This window comes from Leptonychotes weddellii, chromosome 5 (genome assembly GCF_054177405.1).
Source record: "Leptonychotes weddellii isolate Sample4059 chromosome 5, ASM5417740v2, whole genome shotgun sequence".
NCBI classification, from domain to species: domain Eukaryota; kingdom Metazoa; phylum Chordata; class Mammalia; order Carnivora; family Phocidae; genus Leptonychotes; species Leptonychotes weddellii.
The window spans coordinates 63982993-64004990 of record NC_138373.1 but is presented as its reverse complement, the minus strand read 5'-3'; the positions used below and the strand labels follow the sequence as shown (position 1 = coordinate 64004990).

The 21998-nt window shown below is 33.8% G+C and overlaps 1 protein-coding gene across 5 annotated transcripts in view; it reads left to right on the top strand.

Annotated features, from left to right (window-relative positions):
- The window catches only part of CUL2 (cullin 2), a 101000-nt gene extending 80612 nt beyond the window's left edge, over nucleotides 1–20388 (top strand). For all 5 annotated transcript variants that reach the window (XM_081820867.1, XM_081820866.1, XM_081820870.1 and 2 more), the window contains 11 exons: nucleotides 493–600; nucleotides 1313–1372; nucleotides 2100–2228; nucleotides 2338–2424; nucleotides 3443–3595; nucleotides 3883–3960; nucleotides 8495–8561; nucleotides 15063–15265; nucleotides 17561–17662; nucleotides 18828–18944; nucleotides 20201–20388. In XM_081820867.1, coding sequence (XP_081676993.1) covers nucleotides 493–600; nucleotides 1313–1372; nucleotides 2100–2228; nucleotides 2338–2424; nucleotides 3443–3595; nucleotides 3883–3960; nucleotides 8495–8561; nucleotides 15063–15265; nucleotides 17561–17662; nucleotides 18828–18944; nucleotides 20201–20332 — 1236 coding nt within the window. In that variant the 3' untranslated portion in view covers nucleotides 20333–20388. The remainder of the gene's footprint in view (nucleotides 1–492; nucleotides 601–1312; nucleotides 1373–2099; nucleotides 2229–2337; nucleotides 2425–3442; nucleotides 3596–3882; nucleotides 3961–8494; nucleotides 8562–15062; nucleotides 15266–17560; nucleotides 17663–18827; nucleotides 18945–20200) is intronic.
- Nucleotides 20389–21998: the final 1610 nt, after the last annotated feature.

Here is a 21998-nt window from a genome sequence, read left to right as displayed (position 1 = left end):
ACTGCTAGATACTTCTTCCCTCTCAGATGTGGGGGAATTGTACTGCTTAATTCAGGGGATCTCTATTTTCACAGACTCTGGCTTTTTAACTCTTCTTTCTCTCTCAGCCTTCAGTAGCTTTGAAGGCAGTTTTTGTTTATATAATCCTCTATGAAAGTGATAGGCCTGGTAGTTCAGAGGCTGTATCTTGTTACCCTGAAGATACGGTATTCCAACACAGAGAGGAGTGTTTTTAGTGGGTTCTTCTGGCAGAAGAACTCCAGTACTGCATTTCTCTGGTGTTGAATGACAAGCTAATTTCAGTATTAAAGTTCTAGATTTTTAAGGCCATCTTAGCTAAAAACATTTTTGAGGGTTTTTGTGTGTGTGTGTGTGTAATATTAATTGGCTTAGGGAAAACTTTACATGTAATTAAACAATTTTTTAGTAAGCCTCATTTTATCCTTGAACTTCTTAAAATGTGATTTTGTACTTTGTATTTCACATTTTTAGATGCCAACACTATTTGTGGAGTCAGTTTTGGAAGTACATGGTAAATTTGTTCAACTTATCAACACTGTTTTAAATGGTGATCAGCACTTTATGAGTGCATTGGATAAGGTAACTTTTTAAAGTATATATATAATTTTCTTTATTTAATCACCATTCTTTAGGCAGTTTCAGAATTAGGGCTCCTAATTGATTGTGTATGTGATTTCTAATCTAGACAAAGTCAAAATAGAAATATAACTTTTAGATTAATAACTGAGTGGTTAAATTGAATGCTTGAATTATATGGGAATTGAATTTCCCATGAGTATGCTATATAGGGGGCAATTGCTAATAAATTAGTATCTTCTAAAAAAATGCAATTTTTTAAATTAAAAGTGTAATTTTAGTATCCTTTAGTGCTGATTTTTCCTTTAAATATGATACTAAGGTACTATATTGAATAATATTTGAAATAAAAATAAGTATGTTTTACAAACTTTGGGATTTTGGTATCCTTTAAAGGAAATTTGTTTACATGGTTATTATAAGATTTTTAAAAAATGTAGTCTTATTTTATCTGTGTTCAAAAACCAGTAATGAATTATAGAGAATATCTTTCAGTAGGAAGAGTATGTATAATTTTTTATATAATTATCATGAGGGTTACAGTTAGAAATTTACCCTGTGTTAAATATGAAAACAGGAACACACTACCATCAGAATGCCGTGTTTTGTGTGAGGCAATAATTTTTGGATGTACGGATTATAGCATACAATATTGAACCAGCTGCACTTTTACCCCATTACTGGGGGCTAATTACTGGTCTGTTTTCTTATTTAGGCCCTTACATCAGTTGTAAATTACAGAGAACCCAAGTCTGTTTGCAAAGCACCTGAACTGGTAAGTTTTGATGGTTGCTTAAAAGTAATCTTACGGAAAATCAGTATTAGAAAAAGAAAACTGAGGAGAGCGTCAAATTAATTTGGTTTTATAGTATCTTTCAGAAAAATAGATGAAATTAAATTATTAAAAATAAAAATTATTATGTACATTGTTTATAATTTGGCATTTATTTAAGGAATGCAATTGGCCATGTATTAAAGCCTTTTTTTAAAGGAATAACTGACAGGGAAAATACTCCATTTCACAACGTTTGGCGTTTAAAGTATGTGTGCTTTGGAATAATTTGCATTACTTCTCATAGGGATTTTATTTTATCTGAAATCTAAAGGAAATTGTATGGTAAATTTTTGATAGCCTTTACAGGAAATTTGCTTACCAAGGTTGTTGTAAGATTTTTAAAAAGTACTCGTTTAATGTAAAAAATACCAGAGCCTCTCAAAACTCATCTAGATATTCTTTTGAAACTTTTATTACTTATATCAATGCTTTATTGGGCTCTACATGTTGATTAGATTTTTTTTACTTATTTCTAGTTTTTTTTTTAACCTTATAGAATATATTTTAAGTTCTTTGGGGCATATTCATAATTTTTAAAACATAAGCTTTAGGATGGCAAAGACCTTACCCATTGATCTTATTTTGTATTGTTGCCACTTTGCCTCCTTTGAGGCATGATATGTACAGAAGGGCCCTATCTAAGATTTACTGTCAATTTCTACTTGAGCTTGCTAAGTACTGTGACAACTTATTAAAGAAGTCAGCGAAGGGGATGACCGAGAATGAAGTAGAGGACAAACTCACGAGCTTCATTACCGTTTTCAAGTATATCGATGATAAGGATGTTTTTCAAAAGGTAAGTTGTTATTAGAGAAGTTTTATTTGTGTTTTAGTCAGCTTTGATTTGGTTTTGAACTTCAAATCATCAGAAAGAAAGTAATCTTTAAAAAATTTTTTTAATACAGTTCTACGCAAGAATGCTGGCAAAACGTTTAATTCATGGATTATCTATGTCTATGGATTCTGAAGAAGCCATGATCAATAAATTAAAGGTAATTTAAGCCTTTGATCTGATAATGTCCTAGAAATTATTCCATGAGCACATAAAGATATTCATTGGAGCATTATATGTAGTACCAAAATATTTCATCGATAGGAGACTGGTTAAAAAATATAGAATGTATATTCATGTGGTGGGATATGCAAATACGGTATTGAAAAGACAAAATCTCTCTATATTGATTTAGAATCATCCACAAGATATAAACAGTGTTAACTTTACAAAAGACTTGTATTACTTAATGAATGAATACAGCTAAAGTATTCCTTTAAGTACAAGTTTTGGAGTGCAGTTGAATTTCAGGTCATTTTTATATCATTTTAGCGTACATACTGATGAGATAAATAGTAGCTGATTCATATTTATCATGAGTTACTTAGTAGTTGATAATTCCTACATAGTAGACATTGAATATACTATGTGGTCCTTTTTAAATATACCAGTCAATAGTTATCTTTTGATTTTTAAAAATAATGTAAACACAAAGCATTTTATATCCCAGGATTAGAGATCCAAATGTTCTGAACTGGTGATGACAGAGTTTTGAATAATTTCAAGGAAGTGGATTTCTTCATTATTCAGTAGATGGTATTAAAAATATGCCTAAGTACCCTCCTTTTTAAACTTGACCACTGACTCAAATATACATAGTCATCTTTCGTGTATATTTAATCCTATATGTAAACTTTATAAGGTATATATAGTAATGGAGCATTTTGTAGTGTTGAAATAAGATACATGGATTTATAGAAAAGTTTTTATTTTAAAAGGAAATTTATTGTTTCATAAATCTGTATTTTCATTTATTCTGCATTGAAAAGGAAAAAATCTTTGAAAGGTTTTGCTTTGAATAGCTGCTTTGGATTATGAATAATATAGGCCATTGGAGTAAATACATAAGCAGGACCTTTGACCATAGACCTATCAGTAGAAATACATTCTTAATAATCAATATGGTTTTTTATTTTTCTTTTTAAATCTTATATTTTCAAAAACTTTTTCTTTTACAGCAAGCCTGTGGTTATGAGTTTACCAGCAAGCTACATCGGATGTATACAGATATGAGTGTCAGTGCCGATCTCAACAATAAATTTAACAATTTTATCAAAAATCAAGACACAGTAATAGATTTGGGAATTAGTTTTCAAATATATGTTCTACAGGTATGAGTATGTGTTCCATTGTGGGCATTTATTAACCATTTCAAATATTCTGATGCAAAGGATTAATGTATGGATGCCTGATTACATTTCTTTCAGTCAGTGGTTGGTAGCTTCTAAAGTTACATGTTATATTGAATTGGAATGAAATGTGTCATGATAGAAATGTTGATGGGTTTTATCAACATTTTGAGGAAGGTAAAACAAAAAGGTGCTTTAGTCGCTTAAATCATTTTATAAATTTTTATTTTTAAGTTAGATATTTATCTGTTTAACTTTTTTCCTTCTAGGCTGGTGCATGGCCTCTTACTCAGGCTCCTTCATCTACATTTGCAATTCCCCAGGAATTGGAAAAAAGTGTACAGATGGTAAGTTTGCAGGAAATATGTTAGAAGACCAAAGAAACTTTAATAATTGTCTTCATGTTATGTTACTTTAAATATTTTTCCAAAGTCTTAAGGCCTTATATGATATAAAAGTATATGCACAAATGATAGTTTGTCTGCCTGTAGGAAGAATGTTAAGTTATTGTAGTTCCTAATATTAAAACTAAAATGCTAAGGGTGTGTCATACAGTTCTTTGTCAAAGTGTGTCTCTTATTTTTATTAAATCAGTTATCTGCTCTTAAGCAGTTTTAAATTACAGAAATTTTGGTATTAGAAGAAAGTTTAGAACCCAGTACTTAAAATAGTCATTTTCTAACTTTTCATTTGAATTTGGAGCCAGTTTTGTGCCTCCACATTTATCCCCTATAATAGTTATTTTTATTTCTGGGCTGTAATTTAGGTAAGTGTATATGGAATGTGAAATAATCTGGAAAAAATGCTTTAAAGTGTGACTGAATATAAACCTTACAATGCTTACCAAAAAGCTTTTAAAGAGACTGTATCTTTACAGCTTTATTGGGATATAATTAATATACCATATGTCCTAGCCTGTTCAGGTTCCTATAACAAAATACCACAGACTGTGGGTAGCTTATAAACAACAGAAGTGTATTGCTCACAGTTTTGGAGGCTGGACACCTGAGATCAGGGTGCCAGCGTGGTCACGTGAGGGCCCTCTCAGGGTCACAGACTTCTTGTGTCCTCACATGGTAGAACGGGCTATGGGATCTCTTTTATAGTAAGCACTAATCCCATTCATGATGGGCTCCACCCTCATGATTTGAGCACCTCCCAAAGGCCTCACCTCCTAATACTATCATACTGGGCCTTAGGATTTAGTATATGAATTTGGGAGGGACACAAATGTTCAAACCATAGCACTATATAATTCATTCATTTAAAGTATACAGTTTCAGTGATTTTTAGTATATTCACAGTTGTGCAACCACCACACAATTTCAGAACATTCTTATTGCCCCAGAATTGTCCCTTCAAAACCCCCTACCCATTAATAGTCATTCCCCATTTTCCCCCAACTCCCTTCCCCACTCCTCCCAGCCCTAGGCAATCTACTTTCTTTCTGTATAGATTTGCCTATTCTGGACATCTCAGAGTCTTACCATTTGTGACTAACTTCATTCACTTAGCATGTCAGGGTTCATCCCATGTTGTAGCATGTATCAATAGTTAATTCCTTTTTATTGCCAAATAATATTCCATTGTATTGATGTACCACATTTTCTTTGTCCATTCATCAGTTGATGGACATTTGGGTTGTTTCCACCTTTTCAGTAACAAAAACTTGTACATGACATGTACAAGTTTTTGAGTGGACATGTTTTCATTTCTCTTGAAACTGACCCTTTTTGATTTCCTAACTCACCAAAAGAGGTTTCTTATTTCTTGACTGGATGGAAGTTTGGGTAGCATTTTTTTCTAGAGAAATCTTCATTATTGCATTTGGGCAGTAACTTGAGGTTGAAAATGGTATTTCATTACACTGTTCCCTACAGATGTTTGCAATGGGTAATTTGAGTCATTTTTTAAAGTAAGTGTGTTTTTTGTTTCTTTCAAAATAAGGATTATAAAGAAAATAACACAGTGTAGGCTCTGGAATCATAATTTCTGGTTTCATATGTCTGTTCTGCCATTTACTATGCTCTGTGACTTTGGGCAAATAACTTTCTGATATTTCTGATGATAGGACTACTCAGAGTGTTGATATGAAGATAAAATGAAATAATGTAAAGCACTTAGCCTGGTGTATAGTAAGTACTCAATAAATGGTAGCTAATATAGAAGAAGTAATAGTTATAGTAGTAGTGATAATAGCAGAGTATAAACAACCAGGTAGATTTCAAGATACCAAGCATAAGGTAGACTTTCAGACTCTAGGAGTCTAACTTAAGGACTTCTTGCGTCTTCTTTAGAAAGGCATGATAGCACAACCATCTTAAAAACTGTATGAAGAAAAGCATTCATTTGGGTGGGCAGGTTATTATGGATTTTGCAAGAAGGATAGATGCAAGCTAGGGGTAGGAGATGAGGTAGCCAGGTAAGGCATTTTGATGTACTCATCTTTAACAGTACTAAAACTTACTTCTTAAAAGAACCTGAGTTCTTGAATTGCAATTAAGGCAGAGAATAGGGGCTGCCAGAAATCGTTTCTTTCTAATTTTATGTTGCTGTTCTCTCTCCTCTTGAGTTAATCATTTTCCATTAACAGTTTTTTAACCCCTTCAACTTTTATTAATGTATAACCTTCATCAGGTTTCAGGTTCTTCATTTGCAAACAGGAAGTGAGTTCTTTTCTGACTGTAGAATTATGATTCCAAGAATATTGTCTTCTCCATTTGGATTTTCTCTAATTACCAGTAGAGGGAGTTTGTCCTTCTATTTTTTTCCTAGTAAATCCAAGTGTTCAGTTATATAGGGCTCAAAATTCATCTGTGTACTTAACACCGTACATTTTCACATATAAATTAATTCATCTTGCCTTAGTGATCATTTATATATTTTATATCTTAATCTTAAATATAGCAGTTTATCAAAAATGACTTTCATTTTACACATACGAATCTTAAAACTATGGAAATGAAGCTTTAATTAAAAGTAATTTATATTGCATATTAGACCAATAACCTTCACTGTTGTATTTCTTTTGTACCTGGTCTATAATCTGAATGATACCAAAGAAATATAAAATAGTGTGTATTAATGCAGCTCTTTATTAGAAGTAAATATGAATTGTTTATTTTTAAGGCCCTTTGAGTTCTAATTAATACTCTCAAATGGTATTTAAAGGATGGTGTCCTAGCCTGACTATTATTTATTTTAAAATGAGAAGTTTAGGCAAGATATATTTTTTACTAATAAACTTCGGTAGCATAATTGTTTAATGATATAATGAAGCAAGGTTTTATAGCTTTTGTCTTTGAATACCAGATGAATTTATAATGTTTCCATTTGATACTCAGTCTATTTGTTCTTGACTAGTTATTTATGAAAATCTTTAATCAGATTTTAAATTTAAGGGTAAAGGAATGTTTTCTGCCTACAGATCTATATCATTATCAATAAAACTTTATTGATAGTACTAGTTGTTAGTGGAAAGAAGCAAAACATTGCCTTCAGAGCTTGGAATATAAATCCCGATGCAGGGCTCGATCCCTGAAATATACATCCTTGCACTTAAATAATTTAGAAAGAACATTTTAAAGTTTGGTTTTCTCAATTTCAGAATGTTTTATTTTGCTTTTGTCCACAAAGTCATTATAAATGTTTCATAATTAAATTAGGAGTTATATAGTAGTAATTGAATTTTATTGACGCCTTTGGAGGTTATTAATTAGTCAAAGCCTACTTCTGGGATCCTTTTATGACATTATTTTGACTTTCATTTGTCTAGATTAGAACTAGGCAGAAAATCCTAAGTATTTCAAGTGTTAGTCATTTCCTATTTATCATGCCAGGGGCTTGGTGGATTTGTACCATTGGAGGGAAAGCATGCTCAACAAGTTAGCTTACCAGGACTAAGCAAACTTGGAATGGACTGCTGAAAGAATTCACTAATTCTCTTGATTGGCAGGTCAAACATTGCTGATTGCTTTATTGAAACTTTGTTTTGGGAGTACAGAAGGTTAAGTTTGATACAATTAAAAGCTTTAGGTGTAAATATTACATGTGGCACATTATGCTGAAAGTATGTCCACAATTCTGAATTGTGATATGATGTGTTTGCTTATTTTTCAGTTTTATAATGAAATTGAGTGTTTCGGGTTTTGTTTGTTGGGGTTTTTTTGTTTTTTTTTTTTTACATTTCAGTATCATTTTCTCACTATATATTTATGTACTGACTCTTTTAAAAGATATTTTTTGGATTGATGTCCTACAGTTACACATTCAGTTCAAGGAAGGAGTTTTTTAAATTTCAAAGCAACATTAATAGAATGTTAAATTTTTTACAGTAATATCAACAAAAGATACAAAGATGAGTACTTTGAAGCTTTGTTTATATTAGTGTTTGGCTAGATGTGGAAGTTAAATTGTAGATACCACCTTATAGGTAATCACAGAAATATTAACCTGTCACTTCAGCAAGGGCATATGTTGGCAAATAGGAAAATAGAAATGAAGGTATGATTTGCATTTTCATATTGAAATTTATATGATGGTGTTTTTGGTCAGTAATTAGTATTTATAAAGTCCAAATTGCTATCATTCAAAACTGATAATCATTGACTATCTCATTTCTGAATTTATACAAAAAGTCAAATGTGGAGGGCTGTGGTTTAGTGGAGAGAACCCTGGACAAAGTTTTAAGTGAAAAGAGCTGCACTGATATTTGTATGATCTTGGTCAGGGACTTGCATGGATATGTTTTCTCATCTATAAAGTGAGTAAGTATACCGGATGGGTTATAATGTCTTCTCTAACATCAACTTTTTTTGTGTGGTAATAGCTAAGTAAGTTATGTTATAGTAGCTGAAAATAATTTTTTTTTCTTTTTTACAGTTTGAATTATTTTACAGCCAGCATTTCAGTGGAAGGAAACTGACATGGTTACATTATCTCTGTACAGGTAAAATGCATTTAATTATATCTAGTGTAGTGAAATTTACCTGATACAAGTATCTTAATAATTTAGGAAAAGATTTCTTATAGCCTAATGATAGTTTTTTCCCTAATGATGGCTTTTAACCTCTTTTCCTCTGTCTACCCTGCTGGTTATCATTAAACCAGGTATTAATGAAGTTTAAGTGCAGCACTTTTTTTTTTTTTAAGATTTTTATTTATTTATTTGAGAGAGAGCACAAGCAGGGGGAGGGGCAAAGGGAGAGGGAGAAGCAGACTCCCCATAGAGCAGGGAGCCTGACACAGGGCTCAATCCCAGGACCCTGCGATCATGACCCAAGCTGAAGGCAAATGCTTAACCCACTGAGCCACCCAGGCGCCCCAAGTGCAGCACTTTTTAATAGTGCTTTATTAATTTATGCTGCTTATATTATTACTGCTTATTAAGAAAGTTTCTAAATTTTATAATAGTTTATTACATTTCTGTAACACACCAGTTTATCTAGACATTAGAAATTTTATCTAGAAACCAAGACTTGATAAGTCAGATACTCCTAAAAAACTGTTTTCTCTAAATATGTCAGAAATCCTCAGAAATTTCTTTAACCATTATAGCATCATAAGGAGATCTAACCATTTGATTTTTATTTGTGGTGCTGTAGTGAACTGCAGTAGTAAATGGTTTTTCCAAAATGTCGCAATTAATTTCCAGTAGTTTCAATTTTAGAAAAGTTTAGTCAGAATCCAGTCCTTTGCTTCTTTTTGGAACAGTGGGGTCCACTTATTTGAAAGTAGGATTAATACCTGAATGATTGTAGACTGTGTGCAGTTGCTCTGAGTTGCCTGAAGATGTTAGCCAAAGCAAACACTCAAATTCTCTCTACTTTCGTTAAAGCTATGCTTTGAAAGTGCGTTGAATCAAGTTTCCTTCTGTATAAGGAAAAGGTGTATATCTCTTAGGAATGGCATGAAAATATTTGATCAGTCAGGTGCCATAACCTTTATTAGGAAATTCTTTCACTCACGTAAGAGAAATTTCATTAAGAGGAACTTCATCTAAGTAATTTAAGTGCCATTTATTTGACCACTTTATATTTGTAATATAATGTCTCATTATGTTAATAGTACATATTAGTACATAATTGGTACATGTAATATATACTTATACAAGTTTATTTTTATTAAACAAATAGGGCATTTACATTTTTTTTCAGCAGTTTGTGAAATAAAGAGATATGATATTCTTAATAAGTGGTTAGTTTGTACTTGACCTGTAATTTTACATCTGTTATGAATTTTTTTCTATTTTCATTTAGTAAATATAATTGGTTTTAAGGGAAAAAAATTGCTCAACCAGTGTTTTATTTTTTAAGATTTATTTATTTGAGAGAGAGAGAGTGCACAAGTGGGAGGGGCAGAGGGAGAGAAAATCTCAAGCAGACTCCCCGCAAGCAGGGAGCCCGACACAGGGCTCGATCTCACAACCCTGAGGTCACTATCTGATCCGAAACCAAGAGTTGGACACTTAACTGACTGCACCACCCAAGCGCCCCACTCAACCAGTGTTTTAGATAACTAAAAGAATTTCTAATATATCTTAATATACTTGAGTTTAATTTAGTTTTACTTCCCCTGAATGTCTTTCAGAGTTTACTCTTTGTTTTTCTAATTACCTCAGCAATAATAAGCCTGTCTCCTAAAGTATTCTAATGAGGGGCTCACTTTTTTGGTGTTCAGCAACTCATTGTATATAGAAATAAAGAAAAAACTATATATATAGTTTCTGCCGGGCGCCTGGGTGGCTCAGTTGGTTAAGCGACTGCCTTCGGCTCAAGTCATGATCCTGGAGTCCTTGGATCGAGTCCCGCATCGGGCTCCCTGCTCAGCAGGGAATCTGCTTCTCCCTCTGACCCTCCCCCCTCTCATGTGCTGTCTCTCTCTCATTCTCTCTTTCTCAAATAAATAAATAAAATCTTAAAAATAAATAAATAAAATGTAAAAAATATATAGTTTTTGCCATTGGAATTTGACCTGAAAAGTGTTATCAATAACACCTAAATAGGAAAGAGATCAACATTCTTTTCCTGTTTTTGAACTATACTAAATTCCCAGGCTGGTCCATAATAACCAGATTTTTGGAGCTCATTTGTTCTTTTTTTTGGTCTTACTTTAGTGTTGTGTATATGTGTCTTAATTAAAGCCAAAGAGTTTATTCCTTTGGAAGAGAGATGTTAGCCTTGTAAATTCATTTCTTGTTTTGAATCACTGAAAGCACTGAAAATACCTGTGATCTATCAGTGAAGCCATTTGCTAAGGTTTTATTTTGGTTTTGTTTCTCATTTATTCATTTACTCATTAACAAAAAGTTTTCAAACACCATCCACCCTTAAGATGCTTGTTCTGGTGTCCCCACATTTGTCATAAGGCTCCAGGGCTCCTTTAAAATATTGGCTCTGATTCTGGACTGATCACTCAAGAGTTTTGTTTCTCAAGAACCCCTGTCGTTCATATTTACACATATAATCAAAATTACTCTTTCCTAGTCCATTTCCACATTTCCAGGTATTTTTTGTATTGTAATCCAAGAGTCTTTACAAATGGTTGGAGATGGGTATCAAGTGGTATTTGGAGGAAGTTAGAATCAGAATATGTAGGGTTATTAGCCTATTAAGTCTGTAACCTTGAGCAAATTATTTAACTTCTCTGAGCCTATTTCTTCATCTTTATCTTTGTGAAATTCATTTATCAATTCAGGGAATCATCTTCTTTGTTCCTAGTACTGCTGTATGCTAAGAACAGATTAAAAATACAGAGGCTCAGCCCTCAAAAAGCTCACATCTAATGGGAGGACAGACAAGTAAATAATTACAGTAAATGTTTTGACTGTTATAATAGAGAGGCAAGCCCAGGGTATTAGTTTCCCATAGATTGGTGGTAGCAGACAGCCACTGGTAAAGGAAAGCTTTTGAGTAAATAACATCTAAACTTGGTTTTCAAGTGTGAATAGGACTTAGCCAAGATAGGCAAAGAAGAATGTTGAGAGCATATTACCAACAGAGGTAAGAATTTTAAGAAGTAAGCAACTATGCTAGGAGATGTGACAGAGTTACTGAATGAGAGAATGATGAAAATTCCATTGGATTTATGACTAGGATATTGGATAGAATTATTCTGAGAGAAAAACTGGATGAAGAAATAACAAATACGGAACCCGGAAACTTATACTGTCTGGATATAAATAAGTTTTATTTATGGCACATCAGGATTTTATAGGAATCCTAAGTCAGCTGCTGAGAGAGAAGTTGAGAAATGAATTCAAGGAAGATAACACTTCCTTGGTTAAGACATAAATATGTAGATAATATATAAATAATACATATAATTAGATCACACTAGCAATTAGTGAACTGTGTGTCCTATAAGTGTTATTTGCCAAAATGAAAGTCACACCATATTGTTGCGCATTCCTTAAAAGGCAGTGATTCATTCTATCCTTGACTGAATTCTTTTCATTATTGATTTCAAGTACTTTAACAGCTAAAATTGTGAGGGGTTTTAACATTATCTAATGTCCAGTCCATATGTAGATTTCCCTGACTGTCCCCAGAGAGACTTTATTGCCTGGTTTTAATGTAATCAAAGGTCACTAATTGCATTTGGTTATAGTGTTTTCCCGCTTTTCCCTACCACTTCTTCCCTAACAGTAAATGTTTTACCTTTAGCCCTCTTGACATACTTTTTTAAAAAGACCAGTGTTTGGATTTGTCACATTATTTACTTGTGATGTATTTTATTTGTTTTCTATTGCCTGTACTTCTCTAAATTAGTATTTCTAAATTAGGTCCAAAAGTTTGATTCTATTCAAATTACATATTGTCAGCAAGAATACTTTTTTTTTTTTTTTTTTAAAGATTTTACCTATTTGACAGCGAGAGAGGGAACACAAGCTGCGGGAGTGGGAGAGGGAGAAGCAGGCTTCCCGTGGAGCAGGGAGCCCGATGCGGGGCTCGATCCCAGGACCCTGGGATCATGACCCGAGCCGAAGGCAGACGCTTAACGACTGAGCCACCCAGGCGCCCCAAGAATACTTTTTAAATGGCAGTCCTGTATACTTCATAATGCATTACATCTGAAGGCATGTAATGTCAGATTGTCCCACTATTAGAGACACTAAAGTTGGTCACTTGGTTAAGGTGGTGACCACCAGATCTCTTCATTTGTAAAGATACTCTTTTCCCCTTTTCAGTGATCCGAGGGGTGATACTGAGGTCCCATATGAATACCCTTTTTCAGGAACAACCTTACCTAATGGCTTTGGCACCCACTGATGATCATGGCTTGAATCAGTTATTCCATTACTGGCTGCAAATTGGCGATACTCTATCACTCGTTCAGCATTTAGTAACTGACATTCTTCTGTAAAGAAAGGCTTTCCCTTAGAGACTAAGGAGCTGTCGGTAATAGAAGAGTAACTTGGATGAAACTATTGTGAGTTCTGCCCATTCATTACTTCCTGTAGTTGTAAATATCTCTTCAGTTATGTTTGGTGTATTTTTTAAAGTGTGTATCAGAATGCTTTATTCTAGTTTGGAGAATAACCTATTCTGCAGGTTAAATGACCTGTTTTGTCATTTTCCTTTTCTGTTTACATGGCAGTAATTAAATGAATCATCAAATTAGAGATGTCCTTCCCTGCCCCACATGTGCCCTCTACCCTTATCCCAGTCTGTTAAACTGTGAGCTAAAAGGAGAATGGTGCTGAAAGAGGGGCAAGAGGCCCAGATACCCCTAATGCCAACAATTAAAAAATGGGGGAAAGGGCCTTAATACGGTACTAACTAGTTTTCCTAGTGTTGCAGAATGAACTTAATAACTAAATGATACTTTGACCCTTTACTGGCATTGTCTCCTAATGCTCCTTGGGTTCTGGTGGTGATGAAAGACTATTTGGTGTGGCAAGAAGCTCATTCTGGGTCCCAACCCATGACAGTATATTATAGCACTGGATCTGATATATACATCACTGGATGTGTGGCCTGATGGTCCTATACTTCATCATCTACTTGCTTGATGCATTGTTTCATACTTGTTCCTGACATATGATTAAACAATCCTTGCACAAATGATACAATTTATGTGATATTTTGCTTTTCACCACATTTCCCAAATGTAAATGTTGAGAGTCCTTAAAGTATTATTTGTCCTGTTGGCAGGATACTCCTGATGTTAACTTTTTACTTAAACTCTTTGTGCGAATTGATTATTCTAATTAATATATTAAACCTACTTTCATGAAGATTCAGAGACAAGGAATTTTTTCTTGAGGTGTTTCCAAATAATTATCTGAATAACTGTTGTTTCCGAAATAGGTTGAGGCAGAATGAAAGTTAGAATAGGCATCTCTGTGATAATAAGTTAGTTGGAGAATTGACTTCATATCCTTTAAAAATTTTTAATTATATATGTATAAATTAAAGCACAAAATCTTCATCAGAGTTACTAATTACCACTAATAGGGAGAAAGAATGTAGCCCTTAGGGTAAGTTCATGTGAAATACAGCTTCCTTGAGTTAAAATGTAGAGCTCTAAAACCAGATCTTGTAGTGGTTTATTTTATAATCCATTAACAGTTGAATAATTCAGAGTGTGTGTGTATGAGAGAGAGACACAGATAAAGAAATACCGTCACTAAACCACAGCTTTATGCTTTAGGAAACAGTTCGTTGACTTGTATTAGCTTTTTATTTTACATGTTATGTAGTGCATACATGTTTGTCATACTGTTTGTTACAAACTTTTCAGTGTGCTCTCTCCCTGGGATGTTGCAGAACCATAGTGTGCCTAAACCTGCTGTATCATTTATAGCTTTCAGGGTCGTGTAGAATCTATAACTTTTTTATTCTGTCAACTATTTCAGCAAAATAATGAATCTGTCTTTTTTGTCTCTCCTTCCATTTGTTTGCCCCTAGGAAGTTACTGGGAAGAATAATGTTTGTTTATGAGACAAAATAGCATTGTTAAATTTTAGCAGAAACTGTGGGTTAGAGCCATTGGAGAAGCATCTCCTGTATGCTTGTAGACCTCCCTGAGTGCTTGAACGTTGCCAGATAGAGACAGCACATGAGGCGGTTATTTGTCACAAGCTGTCATTCTCTCCCTTTGTCTATCTGTCCATTTCTCCTCCTACCCTCACCTTCTCTTAAGTGCTTTTTCTTGCCCAAGTCATCACTCTTCTAGTAACATTTAAAGACATTGTTACCTACTGGTAGAGGTATGATTGTTTAATTGTGATTTATACTGCATACTCAAAACTAATAGCCCTCCCTCCAACCGCCCAAACAAACAAACTGATTACACTGCTAGCAAGAATGGCTTCATAGCAATTTAATAAGTCCTTGGTTCATTCTCTCAGGAGAAAGTAGCTGAAATAAACAATTATTACTCAAGTAGTTTTGAAATGTTTCTTTGAATGATCAGTTTATTGTCAACAACTTTGTTTTAATTGTAGGTGAAGTTAAAATGAACTATTTGGGCAAACCATATGTAGCCATGGTTACCACATACCAAATGGCAGTTCTTCTTGCCTTTAACAACAGTGAAACCGTCAGCTATAAAGAGCTTCAGGACAGCACTCAGATGAACGAAAAGGAACTGACAAAAACAATCAAATCATTACTTGATGTGAAAATGATTAACCATGATTCAGAAAAGGTATGGGGTAGTATTTCAAGGAATTTAAGCATTATAAACATATCTTTTTCATGAGATGTTTGCAGTTTTTTAAAGTAAGGTTGTAATTCGTAATGTCCTTTGTACTTTGGAAAGCACTTGAGTCAGCTAACAGTGCTGCAGGCTCCTTACACCTATGAGCTTCTGGAATCACACCTATGTGCCCTTTATAGTTTGATTTCATTTGTCCCGTACTGTGACAGTGTACTGAAAATTGTGAAAGAATTGCCATCAGGTGGATTCTGGTTATTTGAGGTTAAAAACTGTAGCGTATTTTTTTTTCATGTGTTTAATTGATATTTATTTAATTACATGGTTCTGTAATAGGAAATGACCACCTATTGATACTATTTGTATGCATATTTGGCTTGTGTGACCATCCTAAATGCTCTCAGTCTCCTGTCCCTTCATTCCAGGATTCAACTAATAACCACCATATAGTTGTACTATCTGTCACAAGAATAACAAGCCAGTAATATACTTCTTTTCTTTTTAGATTTTTTTCCTAGTAACAAATTTTTGTTATTGTTATAGTATATCTTGGATATTTAAGTGGTTCAAAAGCAACAGATGTGAGTTAAATCTAATTCAGATTGTGCCTATAAGAAAAAATTCTTGTAAATGAGGTATCATTTTTATTTTGGTGAAGTTAATAACCTACTATTTATGTCATCAGTTCATTTAATTGATGATATATTTTTTTAAGATTTATTTATTTGAGAGGCGGTGGGAGGGGTAGAGGGAGAAAAGAATCCTAAGCAGACTCCCGACTGAGTGCAAAGCCCAACGTGGGGCTTGATCTCATGACTCTGAGATCATGACCTGAGCTGAAACCAAGAGTCACATGCTTAATTGTGCCATCCAGGCACCCCTAATTGATGATATTTTGTAGCCTGTAATTGAATAGCTTTAAATGGCATATATTCTGAAATTCAAATGAAGCTTTTCTTAATACTGAGAAATGATTGATTTTTCTGACTTCAGAATCCTAACAAAATACTAAATTCTTAATATTAAGATTTTAATTAAGTCAATTAATTAATTATAAGTTAAGCATGAATTTTTTAAAACCTAAAGTTTAAGTTTAAATTTGTAAGCTAAATTTTAAGGGCTTAAGAAGTTGTATAGTTTTCGGGACGCCTGGGTGGCTCAGTTGGTTAAGCGACTGCCTTCGGCTCAGGTCATGATCCTGGAGTCCCAGGATCGAGTCCCGCATCGGGCTCCCTGCTCAGCGGGGAGTCTGCTTCTCCCTCTGGCCCTCCCCCTCTCATGTGCTCTCTCTCTCTCAAATAAATAAATAAAATCTTTAAAAAAAAAAAAAAAAAAAAAGAAGTTGTATAGTTTTCTAAAATGTATTACTTTTGCTGCCCAGGAATGTACAAAATATAGTTTGCTTGTTTGCACATTAAATTTTAATTATGAATCTGACGTTCCTTAGCAGAACTTCTTAGCTTAGTATTGAGAATGAGTTCATTTGCCAAGTGCTTTTTGATCCTGCTGATGAGAAAACTCACTGTATGATCAGAATGGCTTTTTTAAGCCTGATAGAGAAGTTATGAATATAAAAATTGGCTTAACTTTCACTTGAGAAAAGGCCACTTGCTTTAGGTAGACTGAATAAAACATGAGTTCAAGGGTAGACTTCATCAGAACCACACCGGGGTCATGTGTGCCACTGGAAACTACTTGCTTCTGTCGTCTGGTTATTTATAATCTGTATTTTGTTATTGCAACACTGTTTTTTAAACAATTTTTTTTAAGATTTTATTTATTTGTTTGACATAGGGACAGCGAGAGAGAGAACACAAGTAGAGGGAGTGGGAGAGGGAGAAGCAGGCTTCCCACTGAGCATGGAGCCCGATGCGGGGCTCGATCCCAGGACACTGGGATCATGACCTGAGCCGAAGGCAAATGCTTAACCGACTGAGCCACCCAGGTGTCCCATGTTATTGCAACACTTTAAAAGACATTTGGTTGCTCACTTTTTCAAAATGGGGTGATAGAAAAACTCTGAGAAGAGTAGTTATAGTTGGGCCAGGAAATAGCTTATTTCTAAATCTAACCAGATTAAAATTCAAGTGTAAAATTAGAAAAGAATTGTTTTTTGCTTCTTTCTTTCTTTGACAGAAGACAGGTACTTTTAAATAATCTTTATAATGTAAAATGATGAGAGTTTAAGTCTTCTTTGGTCATTTAATTTTATGGCATATTATTTGCACAACTCTTATTTAATGATTTTACTTTTTATAAATATAAATGAATTATTTTTAATTGTAGGAAGACATTGATGCAGAATCTTCATTTTCATTAAATATGAACTTTAGCAGTAAAAGAACAAAATTTAAAATTACTACATCGATGCAGAAAGACACACCACAGGTGAGTGATTTTTAATGTCATTTCTTTCGGAAATATTTAAGCATTGAACTTGACAAGTGGTAACTGAGATAATGCAAAACTTTGCACATCAAAATTAATAATGTGATACATTTTTTTCTGGTTTATTCTCTGAATTTATGAATCTTGCAAACAAAACCGCTGCCAGTATTTTAGATTATAAAAATAATAATATAATGGGTGTCTAAGGAAAATGGTGTTGCAATATAGTCATATTTGCTTTTAGACTATATTAAAATGCAGAGCGTTGCTTGCATTCTTCACAAAAATTCCTACCTTGAATAGTAATATAATCTCTCACATTTTTCATTTGTAAAATAAGGAAAAGCTTTATAACATTTCATTCAAAGAAAAGTTGTTAGAAATATTTCTCAAAATTTCATGTGCAAATGAACTACTTGGGATCTTGTAGATACTCAAAGTGTGATCTAATAGGTCTGGAGTGCGGTTCAAACTACCAGATGAGCTGGTTTGCAAGGTGAACATCTGCTGTTGATTCTTTTAAATCACTAATGATTATTGCTTTGTTATGGGATAGCCTGGTAATGTCTCTTAAGTTTCTTGATTACCTTCTATGTGCCACCCTATCCTTGGGCATGGGGCAGGATGTAAAGTTATATAAGATGTTAGGCCCTCTCCAGGAATTACTCCCCCATGGGGAGACCGATGTTAGTTAATTGCTAATTAAATTTGAACCCTAAAATGTTTGCGATCCCATTTTTCTCTGGAGTAATGAATAATAATTTGTAATATTTGGATTATATTTTATCTTTTATTTATTTTTTAAAAGATATTTATTTATTTGAGGGGAGAGGGGCAGAGGGAGAGCGAGAGAGAATCTCAAGCAGAAGTCTTGAAAATTACTGCTCTATGTCATTTAAGTTCTACTTTATTGCCTGTTTACATTAAATACATTTTACAATAGTGTTAATATTTTTAATAACCTTCCAACTTTAGCCCAAGAAATTATAAATAATTGACTGTAGGTATTCGTTTGGTAATGGTTATGTGATAATGGGCGCATGATAACTGTATAATTTGATGCTCGGTATTGATTGGAAATTTATGTAAACTCACTGATAAAATGAATTATGAAAGGTTCAGTGACTTAATGTCTCATTTAATTTTTTTTCCCCCTGTGAAACAGGAAATGGAGCAGACTAGAAGTGCTGTAGATGAGGACCGGAAAATGTATCTCCAGGCTGCTATAGTTCGTATCATGAAAGCACGAAAAGTACTTCGTCATAATGCCCTTATTCAAGAGGTAAAAGGAGGAGACGCCCTCAAGGCTTTTTGGGGTAACGGGTATTATCAATGAATGGATTAGGAATGTTTCTTTGTCAAAATGATATATAAATAATAGGATTCCCAAATAGCATATAGAAATGCCTCATTACTTAATGAAAACAGTTACTCACTTATAATTTCAGTATTAAATTCAGGTTTGCTTTGGCTTAGATTTAGAGGTCTAAAGTTCACCAATATTTTGAGCCTTCTGTCCAGTTATTGAAGGAAATTGATGATTTCAAATATTCATTCCATAAATATATGAGTGTCTACATGTGATAGAGTGTTGTGCTAGTCATTAGGGATGTGATGCAGAGCAACCCAAGATGTGGTTCCTGCCCTTTCGGAGTTCACCTTCTAGTGGGGAAGAAATACATTATTGAAATAGTATGCAAGCAAAATATAAAATTACATTAACATGCACTGGGAAAAGAGCTACAGTAGTATGAGAATGTACACAAAAGTACTGACTTAGGGGGCGCCTGGGTGGCTCAGTTGGTTAAGCGACTGCCTTCGGCTCAGGTCATGATCCCGGGGTCCTGGGATCAAGTCCCACATCGGGCTCCCGGCTCAGCGGGGAGCCTGCTTCTCCCTCTGACCCTCTCCTCTCTCATGCTGTTTCTCTCTCGCTCGCTCTCTAATAAATAAATAAATAAAATCTTAAAAAAAAAAAGTGAAAAAAAAAAAAAAAGTACTGACTTAGGGGATGTTGGGGAAAGCTTTCTTGAGAAAGTGTTAGTGCAGCTAGGACTTGGAAGGTGAGTGGAGTTTAAATAGAAGCTGGGGAGTGTGGATGCGTATTTAGATAGATGAATTAATTTATAGTTTAGTTATGTATAAATATTATTGGATTTTGCTATATCTGTGTTCTGCTTTGTAATTCCTTCACAACAGAAACATTAGGCTTTTTCCTTATTTTGCATTAAATTTTTTTCATCACCATTGATCTAATTGTTTCCTCTCTCCTTGTGCACTGCCGTCTGAGCCTAAAAAATTTAATAATGTTTATGGCATTCACTTGCTTGATGTATCACATCCATCCATTTAGAATGATTTTATTCATTTTAATTAATATGATTTCATAACTACTTTAAGTATACTTTTCCCATATGGATTAGGTCTGTTTGATGGAACCTCAGTACATTTGAGGCGCTTCACAGCTGATTGGTTAAAAGTAATTATTTATAGCTAACTAATTAGCAGTAGTTTGACATCCATGTCTCTCTCACACAGGTGATTAGCCAGTCAAGAGCTAGGTTTAATCCTAGTATCAGCATGATTAAGAAGTGTATTGAAGTTCTGATAGACAAACAGTACATCGAACGCAGCCAAGCGTCAGCAGATGAATACAGTTACGTAGCGTGATGTCGCTCTCCTCTAGTGTGGGTGTGAGAAGATCATTGCCATCACCATTTGGTGTGTTCCTGTGGGAAAAAGCAGGCCTGTGCCTCCATAATTTGGTCATTTGGCAGCCCCTGTTTTTCTGCTGTTTACAACATCACCAGTGCCACGTCATGAGCGTCAGAGAAAATGCCTAGAGATATTTCAAGCTCATGTCATTATGACATTTCTTAAAACTTTATTAAAAGAATGAGTGAAGTATTGCTGAAATGTGGAAATTTGGTTGGGTACCATGCTTTTTCTCCCTTCACGTTTGCAGTTGATGTGTTTTTTTTTTAATGTATCTTAAAGGACAAAAAATAAAAAACTTAAATATTGTAATATGACAGATAACCTAATAATTGTATCTACATTAAAATGACAAACATGATAATGCTGCTTGTCAAATAAAAAAAATAAAGAAATAGAATGCCTTTTTTTATGTGGATGATCACACATAATAGTATATATATATAAATGTTCATGAGTCATCAAAGCAGCTAATGCAGCTTTAGTTGCATTTTTATCCAAATGGTTTAATTCCCTTTTACTCCTACTTAAGTCCTACATGAAAAATGTCTAGATTATTGTTCTTGAATGCTTGCTTAATAATGCATTCAACATAAAGAATGTTTTATTTTTATGGATTGGAACTGTGTTGGATTATGAGCGTTTTGAATGTTGAGGATTTAATTCTATCAGGAGTTTCTGGTGATATGCTTACACCACAGAAATAAAGAACGAGGAGAATATGTGGTGGCCTCAAGTCTGGCATAGAAAGAGTTTCTCATTCAAAAGTTGTCTTCTATTTTCATAATACATTAATTCTAATATAGACAAATACCCCAACTCTCTTACCTCCCCTTCTACCTTTCTCTGAGTTATAGGAGATCCTGTGATACCAGTGTATTCTTTCCCATTCTCCTACCTATATATTACCCTTACACACCCTAACATTTTGACACTAGATTCACTCTCACAAGTCATAGGTGTGCTTAGCAGTGCATAACCTAAATACCTTTTTTTTTTTTGTCTGTATGGTGCATTATGCCCGGGTGCCACTTACATATGGACATGAAATTCCACTATTTTGTTTATTCTATATATATTAACAGCAGTATTAGAATATTCTGGTCTATTGTATTATCTGTCTACTCCACCACCACTACGATACACATAATGTAATTTTTTTAAGCTGGAATATTTCAATGCATATCCCACATGAATCATTTTACTTACAGTACTTCAGTTTGTGTCTCTGACCGATAAGATCTTTTTTAAAAACAACAAAAACACAACTATAATGGCATTATTACACCTAACAAACAATAATTACTTAGTATCATCTAATATGTGGTCCATACTCAAATTCGTTGCAAAATGGCTTCTACAGTTGGTTTGTTTGATTGCACTTTTTCTGACTCGTGTCTCTTTAAGAGTTGAAAAAAATCTACTGAGCTTCCAATGACTTACTTATATACTGTATTTCTCATTTTACCTTTCTTCCTAGAGAGGAAGTAATGGCAAACCATATTAATATTGTACATTCACTGTCAAAAAACAAACCTTTGTTTTGATAACTTGTTGATAAAGTTTCCAAATTGATTCCTTTTTTTTAAGTATTTATAAATGTTAAATTAAGTCTTATCTT